General features: G+C 39.2%; 1 protein-coding gene across 7 annotated transcripts in view; it reads right to left on the reverse strand.

Moving 5' to 3' along the window:
- Positions 1-23,156, reverse strand: part of RHOT1 (ras homolog family member T1) — a 46,303-nt gene that overhangs the window by 18,357 nt on the left and 4,790 nt on the right. For all 7 annotated transcript variants that reach the window (XM_038371410.1, XM_038371405.2, XM_043496296.1 and 4 more), the window contains exons 2-12: positions 16,710-16,768; positions 13,435-13,516; positions 10,986-11,029; positions 9,398-9,451; positions 8,836-8,888; positions 7,646-7,754; positions 7,208-7,309; positions 4,661-4,759; positions 3,134-3,242; positions 2,060-2,180; positions 150-234 (exon numbers count right to left, since the gene is read on the reverse strand). In XM_038371410.1, coding sequence (XP_038227338.1) covers positions 150-234; positions 2,060-2,180; positions 3,134-3,242; positions 4,661-4,759; positions 7,208-7,309; positions 7,646-7,754; positions 8,836-8,888; positions 9,398-9,451; positions 10,986-11,029; positions 13,435-13,516; positions 16,710-16,768 — 917 coding nt within the window. The remainder of the gene's footprint in view (positions 1-149; positions 235-2,059; positions 2,181-3,133; positions 3,243-4,660; positions 4,760-7,207; positions 7,310-7,645; positions 7,755-8,835; positions 8,889-9,397; positions 9,452-10,985; positions 11,030-13,434; positions 13,517-16,709; positions 16,769-23,156) is intronic.

Consider the following 23,156-nt stretch of genomic DNA (forward strand, 5'->3'; position numbering starts at 1 on the left):
CCTAATAAAAGGTAAAAAAAGATTGCTGGACATCAGGGGTTGGATTTTGTTGATAAACATCCCGTTGTACAGATCAAGTCAAAGAGTTAAGATTTAGAGAGCAATTAAAACATTATACAAGCACCACTTAAGTCAGACTAAAAGCTTACCAAATCATGCTTATCAAAAGTGCTTTGGAGAAACAAATACACATGGTGATTCAATTCTGTTGTGCAGTCAGAAGGAATCTTTAGCCTATTTATTTAAAAAAAAGAACCAAAAATTAGTCACATAATAAATAATGTAATTCTTCCAAGAAATATGAAAATAGCATTTAGTGTTTTTGGTTTTGCAATCAGTTCCTTTTCTGTTTCACTGAAAATACAGCAAGCACTGTTTACTAAGAGTTCTAAAATAATCTGTAATATAAGACACTTTCAGATACAACAGGAATATCAGCAGCATTCTATGAAAAAGGTAAGTATAGTCAAAAGAAAATAAGGGAATTAAGCACCTAATTCCTTTAAGATCCTCTGAAAATCTCATCCTAAAGGAGTTAAATGCCATAAAAAGGGCTGGACAGTTTTATAACTATCTCACTTGTAACTATGCATGGTAAGAGAATGACTTCACTGCATATTAAGCAGTTGAGGCTATTGGCTGGCTTATAGGAAGGGCAGCTTCAAACCAGGTCAGCAGGGACACTGATCTATCCCCCCAGATGATCAGAAGAGAGGGGAGACTATTTAGGACTATGCCTCTGCAGGAAAAGCCCTTTTTTACCTGGACAAGGTAGAGCAGCACCCAGCCTTCTACCAATGGCCATAGTTAAATACCAGGTTTTGTCATGATCAATGGCGGGCATTACACTAGGCGCTCCTTTCTCAGGGGACTGGGAAGGAATTTTTTCCCCTCACCACCACACTGGACAAGGCAAGTGGCTTTTTTTCCCCCCCTCTTCTCCACAATGGGTAGGGGCTTAGTTGAGGCAAACATGAAACAGGGGTTAGGCTATCATGTCACAACTCATTATGCAAGTGTGGGGCGGATGTCCAGTGCAGTTATTCCATAGGGAAGGGATATGGTGATCAGATAATATGACTGGTAAAGGATTTAAAGGAGGTATTCTTTAAAAGGAGTGGAAATGGGGGACTTAGGGCACCTATGGCTGGTATGGCAAGGAACCTGCCCCCCATTTACAGTTCCCCTTAACCCTCATTCAAGGGGTGGAGGTAAGGTCCAAGCAGCAAGTTGGCTGGGTACTGAGATGGGTGAAGGGGGAAGGTGGACAGCAGCCTCCTCCCCCGCCAAGTACATGTAAGTGATTATGGAATTACTGGCACTGCACACTTTTATCTGCTGGGAACTCCCTGACATTTAGGAATAAAATAGTGGCCTAATCAAACCACATCTAGCATCTCCTGTCCTCCTTCCGTCATAGTTGGACAAAGGATAATTAAGTCCCATGTTCTGGTCATAAACCAATTGTAGTGTTCAGGGAAGAAATTTTCTCCTTCTGCAATCCGACTCCTATTGGACAATTGGCATTATGAGGGACAAAAGTTTGCTTTCCTCTTAAAAGTGAGATATGGACCTCTGCCAGGGACAGTATTTTGAAGTGAAATGAACACAGTCTGATCTGGTATTACAAATCCCTTGTCCCTCTGCTCTCCATATGCAACCAACAGTGAAAACTAGGTGACACTATGAAACCTAAGTTTAGACATTTCTGCTAACACACCGAAATTGGAATTCCTTTATCCTTCTACTCTCTCTGTATAAAATGGTATTATTCTGCTCCAAGTCTGATCCAACACCCAAGGAAGTTATTGAAAAGAACTTCCATTTACTTCTGTGGGCATTGGAGTAGGCCCTTAATGCACATGCATAATTGAAGTGACACATACATCAAGAGATTATTATATACTATGTACCCCATAATGTATTTATGTAAATGTAAATATTGCTGACAAAGTTGGGAGTTGTGTATGTATAGTAAGTAGTTGATTTAGCAATCCCAAGGCATGACATACAAATTCCATATAGAGTAAACATGTGAAAATTAACAACTGAAACATACGGAGGAAACAAATACTCTGGTGTGAGCTCTAGGTCATCATCATATCCAAAGCGGCGTAATACTGTCCAAGTAGTTTCATGTCTTCCTCGCTGAATAAAAAGTGTATGTAGAAAAAGAAAACCTGAAATTAAATGATAATTCTTAAGACTTTGAAGGCTTTCAAACATTTAACATTTACACTGAGAGCAGTTGTTTTTAAATTGAGTGAATATAAAACAAAATACACAAACATAAAAGCACAGTGCAGGATGTATAAAATCTTAATGAATACATGATATTTTCTGTACCTTCAATTTGTACAATTATAATACTTCTATAATCGGATCGCCAAAATATTTATTTTCTTAAAATTTGTTTCCTAAGTGTTAGCACCAGCATTTTTATTACAGGGTTGGTTTTAATTTGTATCATGCTAAAAATTTTTATACAGTCTCCATTAAACATACAAAGAATGACAACCTTCTACAGTAGTTTCACAGAAGCATGTATTAGTTTTCCTACGCCAAAATTCAAGGATAATTGCTTAAGTACTTTCCCTGTTTTACTAAAAACTGAGATTACTCCCCCAGTTTAATCCACACATGATTTATTAAGGCTGTGTATAGATTAGGCTTTTCCCCCTACAATTTCTCACTTTTGCTTTCACAGTTGCAGTTCCCACAAGTAGTAGAAAAGATATTGCCTTTAATTTTTACCGCTTGCTCCAAACAGATCTACACAGCGGTCACTAGAATGCTAGTGGGAACCAACGCTTTATCTATGCTAGTGCTCCCTCTGGTGAAACTAACCAAAGAGCCTACTCTAAATGGAAACTATAGAATTTGCCCAAGAGAGAATTTATTTGAATCAGCACACTTAATTCAGACATTTTGGTCCCTTAAGCATTCTCCACTGGAACACCATTTCCTTCTCCCTCATTATTCCTCAGTTTATCCCATGCCACGGCCAAGTTGTGACCAAGGGAGCAAGAAACTGAAATCATATTTCAACCCCTTTTTCCTCCTTTAACAACAGATTACACATGGACTTTTATCCTGTATTAACTTTAAATGTCTCTCTTCAAACAATACCTACCTTTTAATGTTAATCCATTATCAGCAACTCCATCACTTAGGTTTTTTCTGACTACATTCTTTACATCTTCCAATGCTTGAGGCGCTAGTGGAGTATTAAAACAAATTCTCTAACAAATAAGGAAAAGGCACATTAGGAACACTGATACTAAGTGTTCAGTCATACAGCATATCCTGCTCAAAGTGCAGTCCTAAAAGCTTTGCTAATTTAATGGTAGGGGCAATCCAAGCAAACTCTAAATTAAAGCAAAGCAGGCAGGACAGTTCCTTGCTCGTTGGTACTGCTCCCACGAAAGAGCAGAACACAACAGGGTATCTATTATTTGCTTCAGTTTTCAAGACTGTTAAAGAATCACAGCCACCTAGAGAGGAACAGGTGTTTAAAGAAACAGAAATGCAATACTGGGGAACCTCGGGATTGTATTTAAACCCGCACTAATCAGTAGAGGTAGGGATGTAGAAAAACTCTTTAGTTTTTCAAGAAAAGTGTTGCAAATTTAAACCGAAACACACAGGATATTCAACTGAATTACAATCTTAGCAATAGCTAGCCACAATAATGTGAATTCAGGTTTGAGGAGAAGCTTTAACTCTGCATTCCATTTCTTAGCTCTAATACTTAAGGTTAAATGTAGTTCGATAACTGAAATGTTACGCCTGATTTTCATCTCACTCCAGCGTCATTCATTGACTTCAGTGGAATTATTCCTGATTTTACACCAGCATTCAAGGAGAATGAGGCCCAGTATCTGTTATGGGCATCAACAATACAAAGATGATTTATATAGGGCAAGATTTTGCACTACCCAGTGGGAGCACGGAAAGAGAGACTTCCACCATCCAACACACAGGACTAAAAGCACAATCCCAGTGGAGACACTGAAGATGGTAATAATTTCCCAAGGGGAACACAGCCTATGGCCCTTCCCTAAATCCACATCAGCAGGAAGGATAGTACATAATGCACCTATTTCCTATGTGATCCAGTGCCCATTGTACTGGCTCCCCTGTAACTCAAGAAAATTTTGGTCAAGTCAGCCTCCAGTCCCCAAGCATAGAGCAGTGCCTTAAAAGGCACAATCTAGCCCAGCAGTTGGCAACCTTTCAGAAGTAGTGTGCCGAGTCTTCATTTACTCACTCTAATTTAAGGTTTCGCATGCCAGTAATACATTTTAACGTTTTAGAAGGTCTCTTTCTACAAGTCTATAATATATAACTAAACTATTGTTGTATGTAAAGTAAATAAGATTTTTACAATGTTTAAGAAGCTTCATTTAAAATTAAATTAAAATGCAGAGCCCTCCCCGGGCAGTGTGAGTGCCACTGAAAATCAGCTCATGTGCCACCTTGGGTACGCGTGCCATAGATTGCCTACCCCTGATCTAGCCAGTGAACAGTTTAACAATTAAAAATTGGTATTCAAAGGTTACCACTCACCTCAACTTGTTTTGATAGCATTTTAGAGCTGAGCTACCATATACTAGGTATGGAGAAAATAGGGGGTGATAAAAAAATAGTAGGGACCTACCTGAAAGAAGTTGAGCTCTGCATCACTGAGTGTGCCATCATTATCCTGATCAGAGATTCTGAAGATACGAGTCAGAGCTTTTATACAGGCAGGTTTCATCTACAGATCAAGAGAGAAATTAGGACCCATTTTCACAGGAAAATTAATTTTTTTTTTTGCTTGAACATAAAAATAATCACACTAATACCACAAGACAGCACTAAACAGAATTCAAATAGATATTGCCAATTTAATGTTTGTTTTGTTTTAGATTTTCAGAATGGGCACCTATAAAATTAATAAATATAAGAAACAAAACCCAGCACCAGTAAACTTCTAGTCAGAAAAAGATTACAAAAAAGTCCATTATGATATTAAACTTCCTTAAATTCAATTATATAAAATCTTGAATCTATCTTCGCAGGTTGAACAATCCAAAAGTATCCAAAAATACAAATATCCAAAAATAGTTCTCTGTATTTGTTGCCTTATTGTGATGTAAAAAGTTTTTAAAAACTAATTTGCTGACACAAATTAGTTGAAAATAATTTTCCTAGCCTTTCCTAATATACATTGAGGTGCATTAGACAAGTGATTTTCAACTTGTTGTCTGCAGACTATGAAAGGTCGTTGTTACCATAGCACAGTGGTTTTCAACCTGGGTTCCGCAGACCACGTCTAAGATTTCCAAAGGCATCCACACCTCCATTTGAAAAAAAGATTCCACAAATGAAAAAAGGTTAAAAACCACTGCATTCGACTATTATGCCCTTGCTCAGCCCCTGTATGATCATCTTTTAAAATATTTACATTTTAAGATAATACATTAATCCATAAGAGAACAACAAAAATAAGAGGTTTAGAAGATATGACCTATGAGGAAAGATTGAAAGTACTGGGCATGTTTAGTCTTGAGCAAAGAAGACTGAGGTGGAAACCTGATAATAGTGTTCAAATATGTTAAAGGCTGTTATGAAAAGGATGGTGATCACTGTTTCTCAGGTGTCCACTGAATATACAACAAGAAGTAATTGGACTAATCAGCAGCAATGGAGATTTAGGTTGAATATTAAGAAAAACTTTCTAGTTAGAAGGATGGTTAAGCACTGGAACAGACTTCCAAGGGAGGCTGAGGAATCCCTGTTGAGGTTTTTAAGAACATGTTAAACAAACACATGTCACAGATGGTCTAGGTATTCTTAATCCTACCTCACCACTGCAGGATGGACTAGATGACCATTTAAGGTCCCTTCCAGCCCTATGTTTCTATGATTCTACTTCTAATTCTAAGATTAAAGCCTATTTACGTGATCAGACTAGAGAACAATCTTCTGTGTATCAATGAAGATAAATCTAATAAGGATCTTAAATTCCACACAAAAAAAAAAATTAAATTCAATGGCTCTAGAGCTACAGTGAACCGTTATTGAACAGGCACTTGATCCATGTTTAACTGGTTTAGGCAAGGTATCAGGAAGAGCCCTGGGTCCAAACACAGTAATTTTAACTCTCCTGTATCATCTATTAGACAAAGTACTGAGCATATGGACCAACAGCATGGGAGAGGAAAAGCTGATGAGTTTGCCCCCAGTGAGAGAGAAAAAAGAAAGATAGGGAATTCTCTCCCAATAAATAAGATGGTGAAGGGAAAAAAGAAGAGAGAAAACTCTTCTCCGACTACCAGCCACAAAATGGTGAAGAGTGAGGGAGAAAGAAAAGGGATGAGGACACTAATTGCACTGTGGTGATACAACGTCACTACACAACAGCACCAGGCAAAATCAGGATATGCAAAGTCAAGCTGTGATTATTTTGTGGCTTTCTTTTACTCATTGTTTGAGACAGAAGGTGGCTTTCCCCACAGTTCAAGATGAAGTGACAATGCACAATAAGTGATAAATTCAGTGCCCCTATTAATTGCAACCTATATTATTACTATAAAAAGCCACATGCACCCAGGTAATCCATTTAATCAGTTTCCTTGTGCACTAAGAAACTAGCTATGGCTGTTACTGTAACACTAGAAAAAACATGCACTCATCTTGAAGCTCTCTTGTCAAAATCTCACAAGAGTGCTCTGAAATAATTCTGCTTTCCATTACACTGGAGTAAACCTGGAGTAACTACACTGCAGTAAACAGAGTTACTTAGAATTTACATCTGTGTTCATGGAGAAAGAATCTAGAACCAAATATCAGATTACATTTGGCATAACCGTACAACCAGGACCAAATCAAATCTGAAAATCAATTTGCAATTGTTTGTACATGTAATTAATTGTGAAGTAAAAATGAACATCCTGCAACATTCTCCCCCCAGGACTTAGTTAAAGTCACGGCTCTGATTTATATCACAGACTATAGGCATAATGGAGCTGGCACATGGTGACTGACACTTAGACAGAAATAATGAAAGAAGAAAAAAATCTACTGGGGTGGAAGTAGCATAAAAAGCAAGAAGGGAAAAATATTTTACTATTTTAATGTAATTGTCTTCTGAAAAGGGTTTGGCAAAACAAAGTTTATTACTACTACACACATATATTCGTTTAAAAAGAAATAAAAGTACCTCTTTTTCCTCTGGACAATAGAGAGGTCCTGTAGGATGTAAAACAGCTTTCTGTGCATAATAGAATAGCTCAGATATATTCTTCAAGTTTTTGGCTGAACACTGAAAAATAAGTCTTTAAATTAGTTAGTTAACTCTTATTTCAAAACTTCTTTGGGTATCTAAATGGAAGCTGAACTCTTGGAAATATGGTCCTTAAGAGTAGATACTGTGCTTTGAAAAAAATTGAGACCTATGTGTTTGCAATGATTAGCTCAATGGGGACTAGCTCCAGCTAGTTGCAGCCTCTTAGCACTACTGCGATACAAACAACAACAACAACGTAGTCATTTTGAGTTGCTTTATCACTACTACAATTAAAAAAGTTAAAGTATAAACTTGGCAGCAATGTGGTATTTGTTATTCATTCAGAATGAATTCCAAGATTTAGGAGCATACCTCTACGCAAGTTTCTATCTCTGTGTATTGGTTCATAATGGGAAGGATGGTCTCCATACTGCTATATTCCACTAGATCAGATTTGTTTCCAACCAATATAAGAGGAAGCCTGAAAACATAAGATTTATCAGAGGAGATTTACAATGAGAGGGAGCTGAAAATATCTATTTTATTTGGCAACTTACTCTACTCCAAAGGAAGTAAACAATTTGCATTTATGTTGTTTCTATGAATAACTAGACACCAATGGTAAAGAGCAGGAACAAAAATAAATTAGCAGTTTTAGATTTATTTCATAACCGTGTCAAACAAATTAATACGACAAGCATTTAACTTACAAAGTGCTCTACTTGTTTTTTGATTTTTTGGAAAAGTTAAACAGTGTGGTTAATTATTTATAAAGCTTCCATTATACACAGTAGCACACAAAATGTCATATGGATATTTTGTAGACATTCCTACTGCACAGTGCACTACCCTTGCAAAGATATAAAAGCTGGTCCACTGGGTAAAAATAATCATTTTCCACACTGCACTATAAGAGATCCCCAAGTAGCTCATGATTACTCAGAAAGAGCAGATATGGACAATAAATGGACAACATTCTTACAAACAATTTTTTTCTTCTGGGTTTTGTTTTAAAAATAGCTAAACCAGAAATTCACACACAAAAATGAGGGTCTGGCTTAAGCCAACCAAAGGCAGGAAGTTCAGAATACAAGCTGTGTCTCCTATGCTTAGCTTGTCACGGAACTTCCTTCAAAGCTCTCCTTCAATTTCTCAGCTTCCAACAACATTTCATAGATCTGTACAAAACATAAAATATCTGGTGCCTGAAGAAATCAGAAGCCTGCCCATGGAGGCAGCATTGTGATCAAGCCATGGACTGTCTCTTAGCCTAACTGGCATCAGAAGAAAACTCGTGTAGGCCATTACAGCAGAAATATTAGGAAGGCATTCACATATATGGCGCAAGCCATCAATGACATTTTTAAAATAGCATATCTGATGGGTTAAAAAGTCACTTGCTAGTTGAAAATATCTGTAAAAAATGTAGGCAATGAGGCTACTTCAGACTAACTTCACATCTGTCTTTTTTGGCAAAACAAGACCCTCAATGTAATTTAACCACCCCCATCACCTTAATATTTAGGTCTATTTTATGTTTTTTCCTCCCTCTCAGTACATACCTGCTATCTTTGTCTGTTCTTTCATTGATGAGAGGAATCCATCTGCTTGTTACCTAAAGCAAGAAATTAACGCTTATCAAGAAAATGTACACTTTGACTAATATGACTGAATTGCATACAATAAACTTGAGAATGGCTGGTCCTGGTTTCTTGCTTTCTTGGCTTATTGTGAGTTGGCAGGAGCACCACTTTTGGCCACGAGGGAGTAGGAATTAAAAAAAGGAAAAGCATAAGCTGACCGATAGCAACACTCCCAGCTGATTATTGCATGGCATTAACAAGCTCAGAAGAGAATTTTATCCAGTACTCCTTGTTTGTGAGAATGGCACACCCAACAAAAAACCTTGAGGCGTCAGTGTTAAACAAGGAAAAGAGACGATTGATGGAGACCACCAGAAAAAGAATACTATTGGTAGATTACACACTATATAATATTTTCCAGTGAGATTTTATGCACTTTAAATATTTAAGTACAAAGTTTTCACTGTGCCTTCAGGTACCCTGTCATAGGAGATACATCTTAAAAAGCAGCTAGATACTATAAAAGGTGTTTTCATCATACCTTGTCAATAGAATTCTTGTTGTTAACAGCATATACTATGCAAATTACATTAGCCTAAAATTAAAAAGAAAAACCATTGAAAAACCATTGAACCCTGAACATGTGGAACAGCAAACAGTTAAAAAGCATACCTAGCAATATCACAACAAAGAGTAAAAAATGCTTCATTGTTGGCCAGTGTTTGTGCCCCTAGCTTGCGCATACAATTTAGAGCCAGACTGATGGCCTGAAGAGAGCAGAGAAATGAAAGATATTAAGAAATGCCCAAATCAGTTTTTTGCAGAGGTACATTCCAGGGCAATGGTGGCACAGACTTCTAAGCTATCTACATTTGAACTGTTTCAGAGTAGCAGCCGTGTTAGTCTGTATTCGCAAAAAGAAAAGGAGTACTTGTGGCACCTTAGAGACTAACAAATTTATTTGAGCATAAGCTTTCGTGAGCTACAGCATCCGATGAAGTGAGCTGTAGCTCACGAAAGCTTATGCTCTAATAAATTTGTTAGTCTCTAAGGTGCCACAAGTACTCCTTTTCTTTTTACATTTGAACTGTCACAGATTATCCATTTTTCCTTGGTCCCAGGGCTGCAGTTCTCGAGTTTGGCTACCCACCAAGGATAGGACATGAAAAAACTGCCTATATATAGAATATACAAAGGTGCATTTAACATGCTCAGAAAGCAGTGAGGGCAGGAAATGAAGAATTCTTAGTAACTTCACAAACACTCCATGGCAGCAGTTCACTCATAAGGGTACTGCAGCAGGTTGACAGGAAAAAAGTTAACAGGATTTTTCAGGCACTGGGATCATTTTGCTGCAAACACTGTCAGTCCCTTGGTTGACTGCCTGAAAGAAAGCTGGTTTCTCCCTTTCCACCAACCAAGCAGGAACATGAACCCAAATTGCCAAAAGGGGAGGAATATTGTGCTGAGAGCTGCCACCTTCTCTGGGCATGCTAGTAAGTGGAAAAGGCAAAGCTGACCATTTGCAATGGGTATGCAGAAAGCACAGCATCCCACATAACAATTTGTGTATAAGGCTGGCCCTGACAAATATTACAAATGGAAACCAGGAGAGGTGGTGCTATGTGGGTACAGCTGTTTGTCTAGTTTTCAGAGATTAAGAGGATTTAAGTTTGATTTGGGCTTTGCCATTCCACCTGTACTTCACTGTGATCAACCTGGACTCGCCAATATCACATTCTACCATTGCCAGGTCACGAGTTTGCCCCTCTCTCCACCATACAGAAGTACTGCAGACGCAGAGTGCTCAACCTTCAAAGGAGTACGTGATTTGAATTACAACAAAGCAATCCTTTCTCACTAATAGTGATAACTGCTCTGATGCATTTCCTAGAAAACAAAGAGCACCCAATCTTCCTGACCAGAGGAAGGTTTGCAGTGACAAAAGGCTCTAACAGGAAGGTGGGGGAAGTGTTGAGAGAAAAGAATGGGAGGGCTCTCTTCCAATAATTCAAGCCAGAAGCTCTCTAGAGCGAAAAACTTTTTAAAAAGTTTGTTAAATAGCAGAGGAAAATTAAGGAGCAGAAGCTGCCTAATTAGATTCTAGCTAATCACAAACTGTCACTTACCTGTGATATTTCATGGTGAAGCTGCTCATCACTTTGCTCTGCTTCTGCATGCAACAGGAAAAAAAATGCCATTAATATTCTATATTATCATGAACTTAACCAGAGAATAATTTTACAATACTCATTCCAGGTACAGCCATTCTGGCAATGGCCCTTTTGATTTTTAATCACTTTTAGCTAAGTGTGTGGAACAAAAATATGCTTCTAATGCAAAGGCAGTGAAATTGATGCCCTTGCCACCAGGCTGGAACTGGCATTTGCACATAAATTTCCAGTATGAACGTTAAAGCTGAACAATTGCACTGGCAAGGCAGGCTCTCTGTGGAATGCATCAGGGATTGGGTCTGTTACATTTTCTGCCATTTTTTTGGGTTGCTAAACTGATCCTGTTGTTCTACAACAGGGGTGGCCAACCTGTGGCTCTGGAGCCACATGCAGCTCTTCAGAAGTTAATATGTGGCTCCTTGTAGAGGCACCGACTCCAGGGCTGGAGCTTCAGGTGCCAGCTTTCCCATGTGCCGGGGGGGGTGCTCACTGCTCAACCCTGGCTCTGCCACAAGCCCTGCTCCCACTCCACCCCTTTCTGCACCCTCCTTAAGCCTGCCATGTCCTTGCTCCTCCCCCTCCAAGCCTCCTGCATACCACAAAACAGCTGATCGGGAGGTGCAGGGAGGGAGGGGGAGGTGCTGATTGGCGGGGCTGCTGGTGGGCAGGAGGCACTGGGAGCTGGGGTGGGGGAGCGGATGGGGGGCTGCTGATGTATTACTGTGGCTCTTTGGCAATGTACATTGGTAAATTCTGGCTCCTTCTCAGGCTCAGGTTGGCCACCCCTGTTCTGCAATGTCATGTTTTATGCTGGAATTTACATTTCAGAACAGCATCAGTTGACCACCCCAAGAAGGGGATGGCAGAAAATGTAGCAGACCCAATCCTTGATGCTTTCCAGAGGGAGTCTGTCTTGCCAGTGCAATTATTCAGCTTTAAAGTTCATACTGGAAATGTGTGTGCAAATGCCAGTTCCAGCCTGGAGGCTATAATTTTACTAGCTCCACTGCATTCCTAGCAAATCAGAGCTTTTGCTATATCTGTCCGAGATATTTTATATAACATGGAAAATTCTTGGCTGTGCAACAGTTAATCCTAAACCCACGGGGAGGTGGTCATAAAATACTTTGTACTAAACTGGGAAATAACTGAGGATAGCATCAAAAGGGGATGGAATTATAAAACCATTCGTAAAGAATGTCACAAAAAAGCAAACTTCAAAAGTGTTGTGGGCAGAGTTTGGGGTAATTACTAGAAAGTGATCTTTTCCTTGGGGTTATAATAAAGGAGGTGTTTGCTACTGAGAGAAAAGTACGGCTCTGTCTTCAAATAGGGGAAAGACTAGCTGTACTGCCACTACCGTTCACATGACAAACCTGAAACAGGGTGGTAGTAAGATCTTTAGTTTAACATAATAATTTAAAATCACATTTATCATAGGAATTGGCTCATGTAAACTGCAGAATTACCTCAAGCATTCCCAAATAATTGAGACTAAAAGGAAAAAGACTCCGATATTTGACTTACTCTGATTTTTAAACCATACAAATCCCTAGGTTTGTACTAATATTAGTGGACACGGAACATTAAAATTAACACTGACACACAAACTGACAAAAAAAAGTTAACTTCACCCCTGAGCAGTCATAACAGTTGGAAATCTGTTGATGCAGACTCGTCCTGGGTCCCTGCCTTTGAACGTCTGAAGGGAGCTTTCCTCAGGTTCTTGACTTTGGAATAGTTTTCTATATTGCCTGACAGAGACTGAGTTTGACGACTTTTAAGGCATGGCATAAAACTTAACCGTTGACTTGAGTTTCTGCCTGCTCAGTAACAGTAGGATTTATTTATGCCTTCTATTCGATTTCAGTATTCAGCCTATTAATATTTATGTAACAAGCATCAGACGAGATGGGAACATTTTAAAAAAAATGATAATAAGAGTAATGAAATTCACAGAAGTTTAAACTATGGTGTCATCTCATCCTATTGTGCCAAGATAGCCCATTACACAGAATGTGTAAAAGATGCCTACGTTTTTAGTGACTTCTTCACTAAATGGGATGAGAGAAGTTTTGGATCTCCCTGAATTTAGTTGCCTTGTGCCCGACCCTGCAAACACTTACTACCATGATCAGACCACCCACTGACCTTATTAGAACATTGCTACTGTTGACTTCAGAGGGACTACCCACAACACTAAGCACTAGGCTGAGTGGAGTTTGCAGGATCAGTCCCTGTCCATCTACCTCAACACTGACCCTCAAAAAACCTACATTAAAATAACATTAATTTCATTTCCAGTTCCTGGCATAAGCTGGAAGTTTTGATGAGGCTACTGAAGCAGGAAAGCAATCCTGGATAGGAGTAAGTCATATAGCCATGTGTACTATAGAACCACTACCTGAATAATCCACTATGTGCGTTGGCACTCTTTCAGGGGTGACATCAGCTGGGATGGTGATTTCTTCTGCACGTGGAGGAACCTTGATTTGTAAACAAACAGTAAAAAGGGAAAACCTCCGTAAAAACAGTCAGTGAAGCAGGTAAATGAACATCTAATGATGGTTTATAAAAAGAGCATAGATAAATTTCTCCACAGATTAGAAAACTTTAAATAGAAGTGATTATTAATTTTGTTAGATTTTTCAGCAAAAGTTTTTGTTTTCTTTATGTTCTTAAAGCCTCTGCCATTTTGTTATACTGTATTTGTTGTGTGAGGAATTTCAAGTCTAAGCATTGCTGTGCCAGAATATCATTGTTATGAAAAGACTTGAAATGAAGGCTTAAGTAAATCTGAGACCCAAAATATTAGAAGCAGCATTATTGCAAGGCACCCTACAAATAAACTGTCTGAACTGTAAATCATTTAAAAGTCATTCAATTATACCATATTTAACAATTAAGCCTTAAGCTTAAACATCTCATTTAAGTAATACTATTCTGTAGAATGGGTACATTTTTGGTTTCTTCTTTATTTCCACTATTATCTCCACATCCATTTCCAAGGACATTACGCTAAACTAGCCATTATGGGTAAGTTGACAGTGCAACAACACACTCACTTAGCTGGCCCATGTCAGCTGACTCAGGCTCATGGGGCTCAGACTGCAGAACTATAAAATTTCAGTGTGTACGTTCCACTCTGGGCTGGAGCCCAGGCTCTAGGACCCTGCAAGGGGGAGGATCGCAGAACTTGAGCCCGAATATCTAGACTGCAAATTTATAACCCCGCAATCCAAGCCAGTTGACACGGGCCAGCAGTGGGTGTTTCATTGCAGTGTACACATATCTTAATGGTCTGACTACACATCAAAAAATGACCTGTGGCAGCAAGTCTCAGAGCCCAGCTCAACTGACTTGGGATTCCAGGGCTCGCGCTGGAGGGCTCAATACTGTGGATGTTCAAGCTAAGGCTTGAGTCTGGGGTCTGAGACCCTCCCCTCTTGTAGGATTCAGAGCCCAAGCTACAGCCTGTGCCCAAACCTCTATACTATTATTTTTAGCCCTGCAGTGCGTGCTCCTCAAGCCTGAGTCGGTTGACCAGGGCTCTGAAATTCCCTGCTGCAGGTTTGTTTGGGGTTTTTTTTAGCTGTGTAGACATGCCAGATTAAAAGTGCTGCCAAAAAAATCTCATTTTAATTTTTCTATTCTTTTTGCACAAATGACCTATGAGGCCTGATCCTGCTCCCATTGAAGTAAATGGCAAAACTCCCACTGACCTGAATGAAGCAAACTGGGCCCATGAGAACCATTCTTCTCCTCCAAAGTATGAGAAACTTGTCTAATAGGGATGACATGCAATAGATAAAGCTCTCCCCCCAAAAAGTCACAACACGTGGCAGGCTCTTTTCCTTTATAGGTTCTGCTAAATATTACATCTACAGAAATTTACAGGGAACTCAAAAATGATACTCATGAAAATCAGTGCTTTGAAAAATTTTGTACATCAACCATGACAGGTAGTTTATTCCCCAACTTACCAAATAGTACCCATCCAGATTCAGGAACATGGTAAATAAATAAATAAATAAAATCTGTCTTATATAGCGCTTTTCATTCATGGATTGCAAAGCAGGCAAGTCTCATCATCCCATTTTACAGATGGGGAAACCTGAGGCACAGAGAGGTGAAGTGACCTGCCCAAGATCACCCAGCAGGCCACTGGCTGAACTGGGAATAGAAACCAGGTTTCCTGAGTCCCAGTACAGCGCTCCATCCACTAATCCATACTGCCTTCCTAACAGTACAACACCACGGTGTAACATCAATCTTAAGTCTACAGGAAATTCATCCAACTGCCCAGATATTTTGCTTGGCAAATCTGTCCTTCCATATCTTTATGTTATTTTTACAAGCCTGACTGCTCAAAGAATGGCCTTGTGTGAAGCCGCAGACCATAGTCATATTTCTACCAAGCATGATTATGGCAGCACCTGACGACCCCAATGACATCTACAGGGTTCTGAGCTGCATAACAAACACATGCATGATTCAGCAAGTCCTTCCGAAGAGTTATATATGATACAATTAGGTCTGAAATTATCTTTGCTGTTTTCAGCAATCAGATTGCTATGCTGAGTGTAGATGAAATTTTCCTTTAAAAAAGGTACTTGAAGTAAACTCTACTGTATAAAGACAAAAGTCATGTAGTGCTGCAATTCATTTAGAGGGGTAACAGTGGCAAGGAGCCCCAATAGTGACATCAGTAATGTAATAGTATTTTAAAACATTTGCAACCTTGCTCGTAGACTTCAGACATATACTGCCTTACATTAGGAAATACAACATTGCAGTTTTAAAGAGTGAACGCTCATGATATATGAGGCCAACTTCAAGTCCCACATTCCAAACTTTAAACATTTACTTAAATAGATGAGCTATCTTTCCCCTAATACCATGTCAAGAAAAGGAATCCAGCAAGTGTTAACAATAAGACACTACAAGTTTTATTGTCTGCTGCCTTTTTCAAATGAATAGCCTGATAAATGTTTTAGTATAATCCAGTCCATAACCAACTAAATAAAACCCAATCGTTTCTACATTTTTCTGAAAAAGGTTTAGACACAATTATTTACATCAACAGGTTATGAAAACATGCTTCAAAAAATAACTCAATGCAAAGTCATTCTGAATTACAGATACTGCCTTACTACTACTGCGAGGGCTATACACCTTGACAACTTTTGAACTCTTCACTTTTATTTATATAATTAGATGCTCACATTTTTACAAGTAATGCCTTCTGGCAAAGAGATTACCCCCCCTTCTTCTTCAACATCTTTTCCTCCATTATTCCCTTTTGTTGACCTATGTTATTTTCTGACAATTTTGAAAGGACTAACACATCAGGAGTACGTGGATCAATGAGAACAAGTGTGAATTCAATTAAGCATATGAAAAGAATGAGCAAAAATAAGTAACTTAAATATGACTCCTGTTCTCCATACAGAAATGTTTCTAATCAATTTAAGTCACGCTTCCAGAAGAAATGCAATACCTTTTATCACCCTTTTAAATACTTTAATAATAAAAGCGCCACATTAAAAAAAAAATAATCCACTGATAGATTTAAAGTTACAAATTCACTAACTTTAATTTACATGCACAGTTTTGTGAAGGGTAAGTAGCTTTTCTAGCAAAGAAGCACAATTTAGAGGACAAATAGGGATGTCCTACCTCTTCTGGAAATTCTTCACTGACAAGAGACATAATGAGTGATGTCTTTCCAACTCTGGCTGTGAAGGGGAAAAAATAATGAATTAGAGTATCTGTTTTAACCTTCTGCTACACTGAATAGTTACAGTTCTATCTCAAGATGAGAAGTATTTTAAAAACATTTTACAACTTTCAATATTAAAATTTTAACAAAAATGTTTCTTAATAAAAATCTAAACATGGGTCCTCAGCTCCTTCACAGGGTTGCTTTAAAGACCTTTCAGGTAAAGAAACGTGGGTCAGTCTCCTATGTGTTTTCAAATACATGCCTAAACTTTTCAGCTAAGGGAACAAAACGCCAAATCTTGTTTGGCCTTGTCCAGCTTTACATGATTAAGGTGAGCAGGATTTAGCCTCAAATTACTACAAATATATAGCACCTCTGAAAATAGTTAGGCATGCATACAGAACATTTACTTTAGCACAAGAATTCAGGAAGGAAAGGGATGAAAAGAATTAACATAACAAGAAAGCGACATCCTCATTAAAAAAGATGAAAGGACAGATGTCTGCAATAAAACCAGATTGGACAGTGAAGAATATACTACAGGAGCAATCATTTACAGGCAGCACTTTCTGAAGCTAACTTGGATTGTAAACTCCATGAAGATAGGACTTTATTTTTTCCTGTGTTTGCCAAAACACTAAGCACTCTTTTGATGTATAGTTAAAAAAAAAATATACTGGTAGGAGTTAACTCTAGCTGACTTTGTGCTTCTCTGGTTTCTCATTATCTTAAATATTCTGGTATGAAAAGATCCTGGTAGTTTCACATGCCTAGCTTCATCACAAGGAAAACATTAAGTAGAGGCAAGTATATGATCATTAGTCTCAACTCATCCAGGTAAAAGAAGTGAGGTTCTCACCGTTCAGAAAGAAATTCTGCTCATTACAGGAGGATATTTAATCCAACAAGTACCATATGCTATTACTGGGCAAATCAGAGCTGACCCTCAGATTACTGATTAGATTCTTTGCTGACTTTTTAATCAACTAGGCTACTGTTGTACCATGCTCTAAAGTGATCAGTGACATGACCTTTAGTAATTACTGTATAAAGATGGAGCAAGGAGACCCAACTACCAAGTAACAGAGCATTACAAAGGCTGCTATTGAAAATAACTTGCATCGTCCTCCAAAGAATATTATGCTATTGCATAATTATATATCAAGGATCCTCAAACTTTTTCACAAAGTGGACTACAGCAATTACTACATTGATAAAAATTATGAAAGGATTAATGTATTTTTAGCTTCTTTTAATGCAATTTAGCAGTTGGAAATAAGGAAAGCAAGTACTATCTGACCAGCCAGCTCTCCACAGATCAGAGGTTAGGAATCTTATATATGTTGTCCTACTTTTATACTATAGTTATTCTTGACATGATGATTCCACCTCAGACTCTTATTGTCCTTGGCATAAAGGGCATGGCTCTTGCTGGACTAAGAACAATGGACTAAGGCCTGGTCTATGCCTAAAACTTGAGCTGACCTAGCTACGTCTCTCAGGGCTGTGAATTTTTTTGTGCTCTGTGCGATATAGTTAGGTCGACCTAACCCCCACTGTAAGTACAGCAAGGTGACAGAATAATTCTTCTGTCAATCTAGCTACTGCCTCTTAAGGGGGCAAAAAATCCCTTCTATCACTGTAGTAAGTATTTGAGATACAGCAAGCACTGCTGAATTTTGCAACCAGAGATTAAAAAATGAAAACATCATGGTCATGAACCCAGTTTCTACTCTGTGGCACATAAACTGGGTAGTGTCCCATGATTTGGGATTTTTACATTATCACATTTGGACTTCTTAATGTGCAAGTGCTTCTGGCATTCCTGAATTTAATTTTGTGGGGAGTGAACGAAACTGCTCAGATTACTTCATTTCTGAGAGCCCTCAACTGCCACTAACTTTCTGAGATAATGTGGGTGATATCCTGGGACCAACAGGACGACAACACTGCACACTAACTTTCTGCTCATTTTGGAGTCCCTACAAGGTTGTTTTGCTCTGACTGCATTTCTTCTTTGAACCTTCATTTCAAAGATTTTTGAAGCAATTACTTGGAACTACATGAAACTTTTGCCAACATTTGTACTGGAAGAAAGACTAATTTATTACAGTTTTGCCAAAAAAGTTCCTTTTAGTTTTACTAAAATATTAACAACTTTAAAGACTTGCTGTATGAATGGGATAAAAGTATTTTCCCTTGTATCTGTGCTTACCAGGCAAGATGTTACATGTGTTCATCTACCTACCATCATTCAAGGTTTAAGATAGTGCTTCTGTTAGAGCAATACATAAAATATAGGCTTATCTTATTAATTGCAGTCTTTTATGGCTGGTGTTAGTTGTATTCATATTGAACTGATCTCCTTAATTGCATAGGGTAATACCAGTGCAGGGAGCAACTACAATGAGACAGATTATGTTTGGTTATTTTAGACAGTGCAGAAAATGGTGTGTAATAAAATGAGGAGCAAGTCAAACTTACAGTTTAACAACCTTTCCAAGTCTCTTTTTGGTATAGTAACAGAGGCCTTTTGCCATCCATACGAGAGTCCCTTTTCCTCACTGAAAAGGGTAGTTTATTTCAAAAAATAAAAAAAAGCAAAGATAGATTTATGTTGGGAAGGGAGGCTTCTGTGCATACAGTACTCCTGGGGGAATTCTATGCCACTGTGCATGCGCAGAATTTATGTCCCCCTCAGATTTCTCTGCTTCCCTGAAGAAAAATGACTTTTTGACGCAAAGCAAAGGAAAGCTACAAGAGAGGTGATGAGACCCTCCCCAGCAGTGTTTCGGGTGCCCAGGGTAGCCAGCAGAGAGGTAAATCACTGTGAGGCAGGAGGTAGCACTGGGGAAGACCCAGATGGTGGTTCCTACTCTGCGCCGGGCTCAGCTGCTTGTCACAGCTGGACTGGAGAGGACAGGACTTCCTCTTCCCCTGCACAGCATCCAGGGCTGGGTCTGACCCACCCCCACATTTCTCCCCCACCTGCAGGAAGCTCTGCAAACTCCCACACACACATCCTGCACCCATCACTCCTTAGCTGCAGGGGGAGGAATTCCTATACAGGGAGCTGCTCCCCCATCTGCCCAACCCTTCATATCCAGACCCTCCCGCTGAGCCTCACCCCCCGCACTCAGAACCCCCCCCCATGAGCCCCACTCACCCGGAACCACCCCAACAAGCCACCTGCACCCAGATCCCCACCCCACAGAGCCCCAACCATTTGCACTTGGATCCCCACACCCCCAGCATCTGGACCCCTCACTGAGCTCCCCAAACCCAGACCCCCCGCTAAAGCTCTATCCTCCCCACACCCAAACCCCCCATTGAGCCCCATCCACCTTCACCTGCACTCCCCTGCAGTGCCATTACTGTTGCACCCAGAACCCCCAATGCATCCAGATCCTCCCTGCACCTGGATCCCCCACTGAGCCGCCCGCACCCAGACTGCCCCACGCAGAATCCCCACGCCTGGATCTCCTCCACATTAAGCCCCTCCACACTTGGATCCTGCTTTGCTGAGCCTGCTTGCCCACATAGAGGGGCAGGGCGGGCCCCTGTGCTGTGTCAGGGTTGGGTGCAGCCTCACCACTGAGTCCAGGTCCTGGGGGGGTGGGGGGAAGAGGAGGAGAGGGAAGCTGCAAAGTGGTCTCCCACCTCTGTGCAGCCAGTGGCCTGTGCTCCCCAATGCCATGCTGTAGCCTTATTTTGACAAATAAAATTGGTAGAATTTTAAAATAGTGTGCAGAATGTTTTATATTTTGGCGCAGAATTTTAATTTTTTTGGTGCAGAAAGCCCTCAGGAGTAATACAGGGAATGGCTGCAGTTCTTTTCAGTGCTACCATCTGGATTTCACTTTGGGGAAGTCACAAGATGGCAGCTACCATATAGGTCTCTTAACCCAGAGATGCAACTGGGTTCCGGTGAGGTACTTTTCTGAGCCAAACCATTATTACTTGCTGTTCCCTTATTTTGTGTACTGTTTTGAACACAGCCATGTTTTATCCTGACACCACCAATTACGACATAGGCCAGAGTTGCAAAATTCTACCTGCTCCCTTGCCTGGGCCAAGTATTTTTTTCTGACAGGCAAATAAAATATTATTAGTATAATCACAGTATAGGAGGATGAGCACCCATACTATTTTCCTTGATTTATATGCCAGGCTAATATAGGCCAGTTATAGCTGTTTTATTTTCAATCACTTACAAAGCTTATTTGTATGAGTGGTTAGCAAAGATACTTTGACTATTATAAAGCTTTTTATACACTTTTTAGAATAGACTAATGTAAAAAAATCTACGTTTTAAAGAAACAAGCATATTAAAATCAAGGTGGTCACAGATTAATGAAAAACGTTATCAGGCTCTCAATTTTAAAAACTAAATATTATGTGAAATTCATACAATTTATTTATAGTTAATGTGCGGGACAATAAACTATTTGTTCCTCTTTTCCTCAATTAAAAATAGGATACAAGTTAATTAATTAAGGACTCAATACTGTGCCCACATATGAATAGTCCTTAATCATGAGTGTAACCCCAGTAAGACCACTAGGACCACTTGAATAAAGGTAGGCAATTTTTAGGATCCTGCTAAAGATTTATTTTAAAAACATCCTTCCATTGTCATTGGTCCCCCTGCCCTTTGTTGTACTATTTCCAGAAGAAACCTGCTGTTTCCAGCACAACAGAACCAAGCAGCATGACGGCTAAGGTAAGAGGTCATTACAATCTGCAGCATTTGAGCATGAAGATGCGTATTTGACAGAGCTCCAGAAAAAAAAATGAATAGCAGTAACCCTTATGTACCCCAAAAATGGATTCAGTCTGAACCTGACAAATTACAGCTTTCTCGCAAAAACTGAAAAACAAAGATAAAAAGATAAGATTTTCTATCTAGAATCATGCATTACTATTACTGATCCTCCTGTTCAATGTACCATACTACAATACTTAATTCTGGATTATATATTATTTATACGACCATTGGAAATATGAACAATTTGTTCCCTGGAGAAGTGGAAATGAGAGACCACTCCAGACATGTTAGTCATTATATTAGTTTTATCTTTGGAGGATGCTCAGATATGATGGTGATAAGCATGATAAAAGAAATTGAACAGAAAAGAACTATTCTATTATGTATTCCCTCGCTGCACTATTGATGCTGTGACCAGGACTTGATGCTGTCACCAATTTGCTCTAACTGAGCAAGATATTTGCTCTGGCAAGTGGGTGAAACTGAATCTTTAATATCTGCAGGCTTTGCACTTTCATGTTTTTTAAAAAGTGTCTAGTTCTTTTTATTGCAAAGACAGCCTTCCAAACATAAACCTGCCAAATCTGGTCCAAGCATAAACAGACACAATGTCATCTTCCTAAGTCTGCATTCTGTTCATTGCTTTGCCAAGCAGTCAAAGGAGGAAATTAACAAGACCCTGTTCAGCTTCACAGTATTATACCAGTCCTAGTTGGGAAAGTTCTTTGCAGCAACAAATGCAGGCAATGGAATTACTCATTAAACAAGAGGGCACAAAACCTGGAGGCTGAGAGATGTACACTGCTGAAAAGCTCTTTCAGCAGCCTGGAAAAGGGGTAAAAGTGAGGACTCACCTTCCCCCTCTTGTAGCTGCCAGGCAAGAGAGGGATAGTTCCTTCTTCTGCAGCAAGAGGGTGGAGTTTCAAATTTATCAAACTCCGTATTTGGTACCAGGTTTGGTTATTAGGAACTCCCAAGCAGGAACCAAAGGCAGGACACTAGAAGAAAGCTCATCCCTTCCCAACAGCTTGGGATGGCAGGTCTACTTGCCATTTTCTAATTCCAGCTAGTAGATGTTTAGCAAATGTTTCAAGTTCTGGCATTCAATCCCTACATATCTTTGCAATGTCCAGTCCTAAATGTCAGGTAATTTCCTTAAACTCATATCTCTAATGAAACAATTTTTTTTGTTGTTGAAACTAATTACCATTGTGGCTCCAAGTTATTATCAGCTATTTCCCTTGATAACTGCTAAACTGTTTCAGATTCATCAGGCAAGAAGAAATCTACATTTATATTTCAAGATAGATGCGACTACAAATTGCTTTGCTATTTATAAAATATTGATAAATATTCATAAATTCTGTTAATTTTAGTCTCAATCTTCCTTCATTTAACAAGAGTCTCCTCCTTTTACACTTCAGCCTCCTGATAGCTGATTCATGGAGCAAATTTTGCATTGGTCTCAGAGGTTGCACGAAGAAAAGGAGTACTTGTGGCACCTTAGAGACTAAAATTTATTTGAGCATAAGCTTTCGTGAACTACAGCTCACTTCATCGGATGCATTCGGTGGAAAAGACAGTGGGGAGATTTATATACACACACAGAGAACATGAAACAATGGGTTTTATC

This window comes from Dermochelys coriacea, chromosome 14 (genome assembly GCF_009764565.3).
Source record: "Dermochelys coriacea isolate rDerCor1 chromosome 14, rDerCor1.pri.v4, whole genome shotgun sequence".
In the NCBI taxonomy this organism is placed as follows: domain Eukaryota; kingdom Metazoa; phylum Chordata; order Testudines; family Dermochelyidae; genus Dermochelys; species Dermochelys coriacea.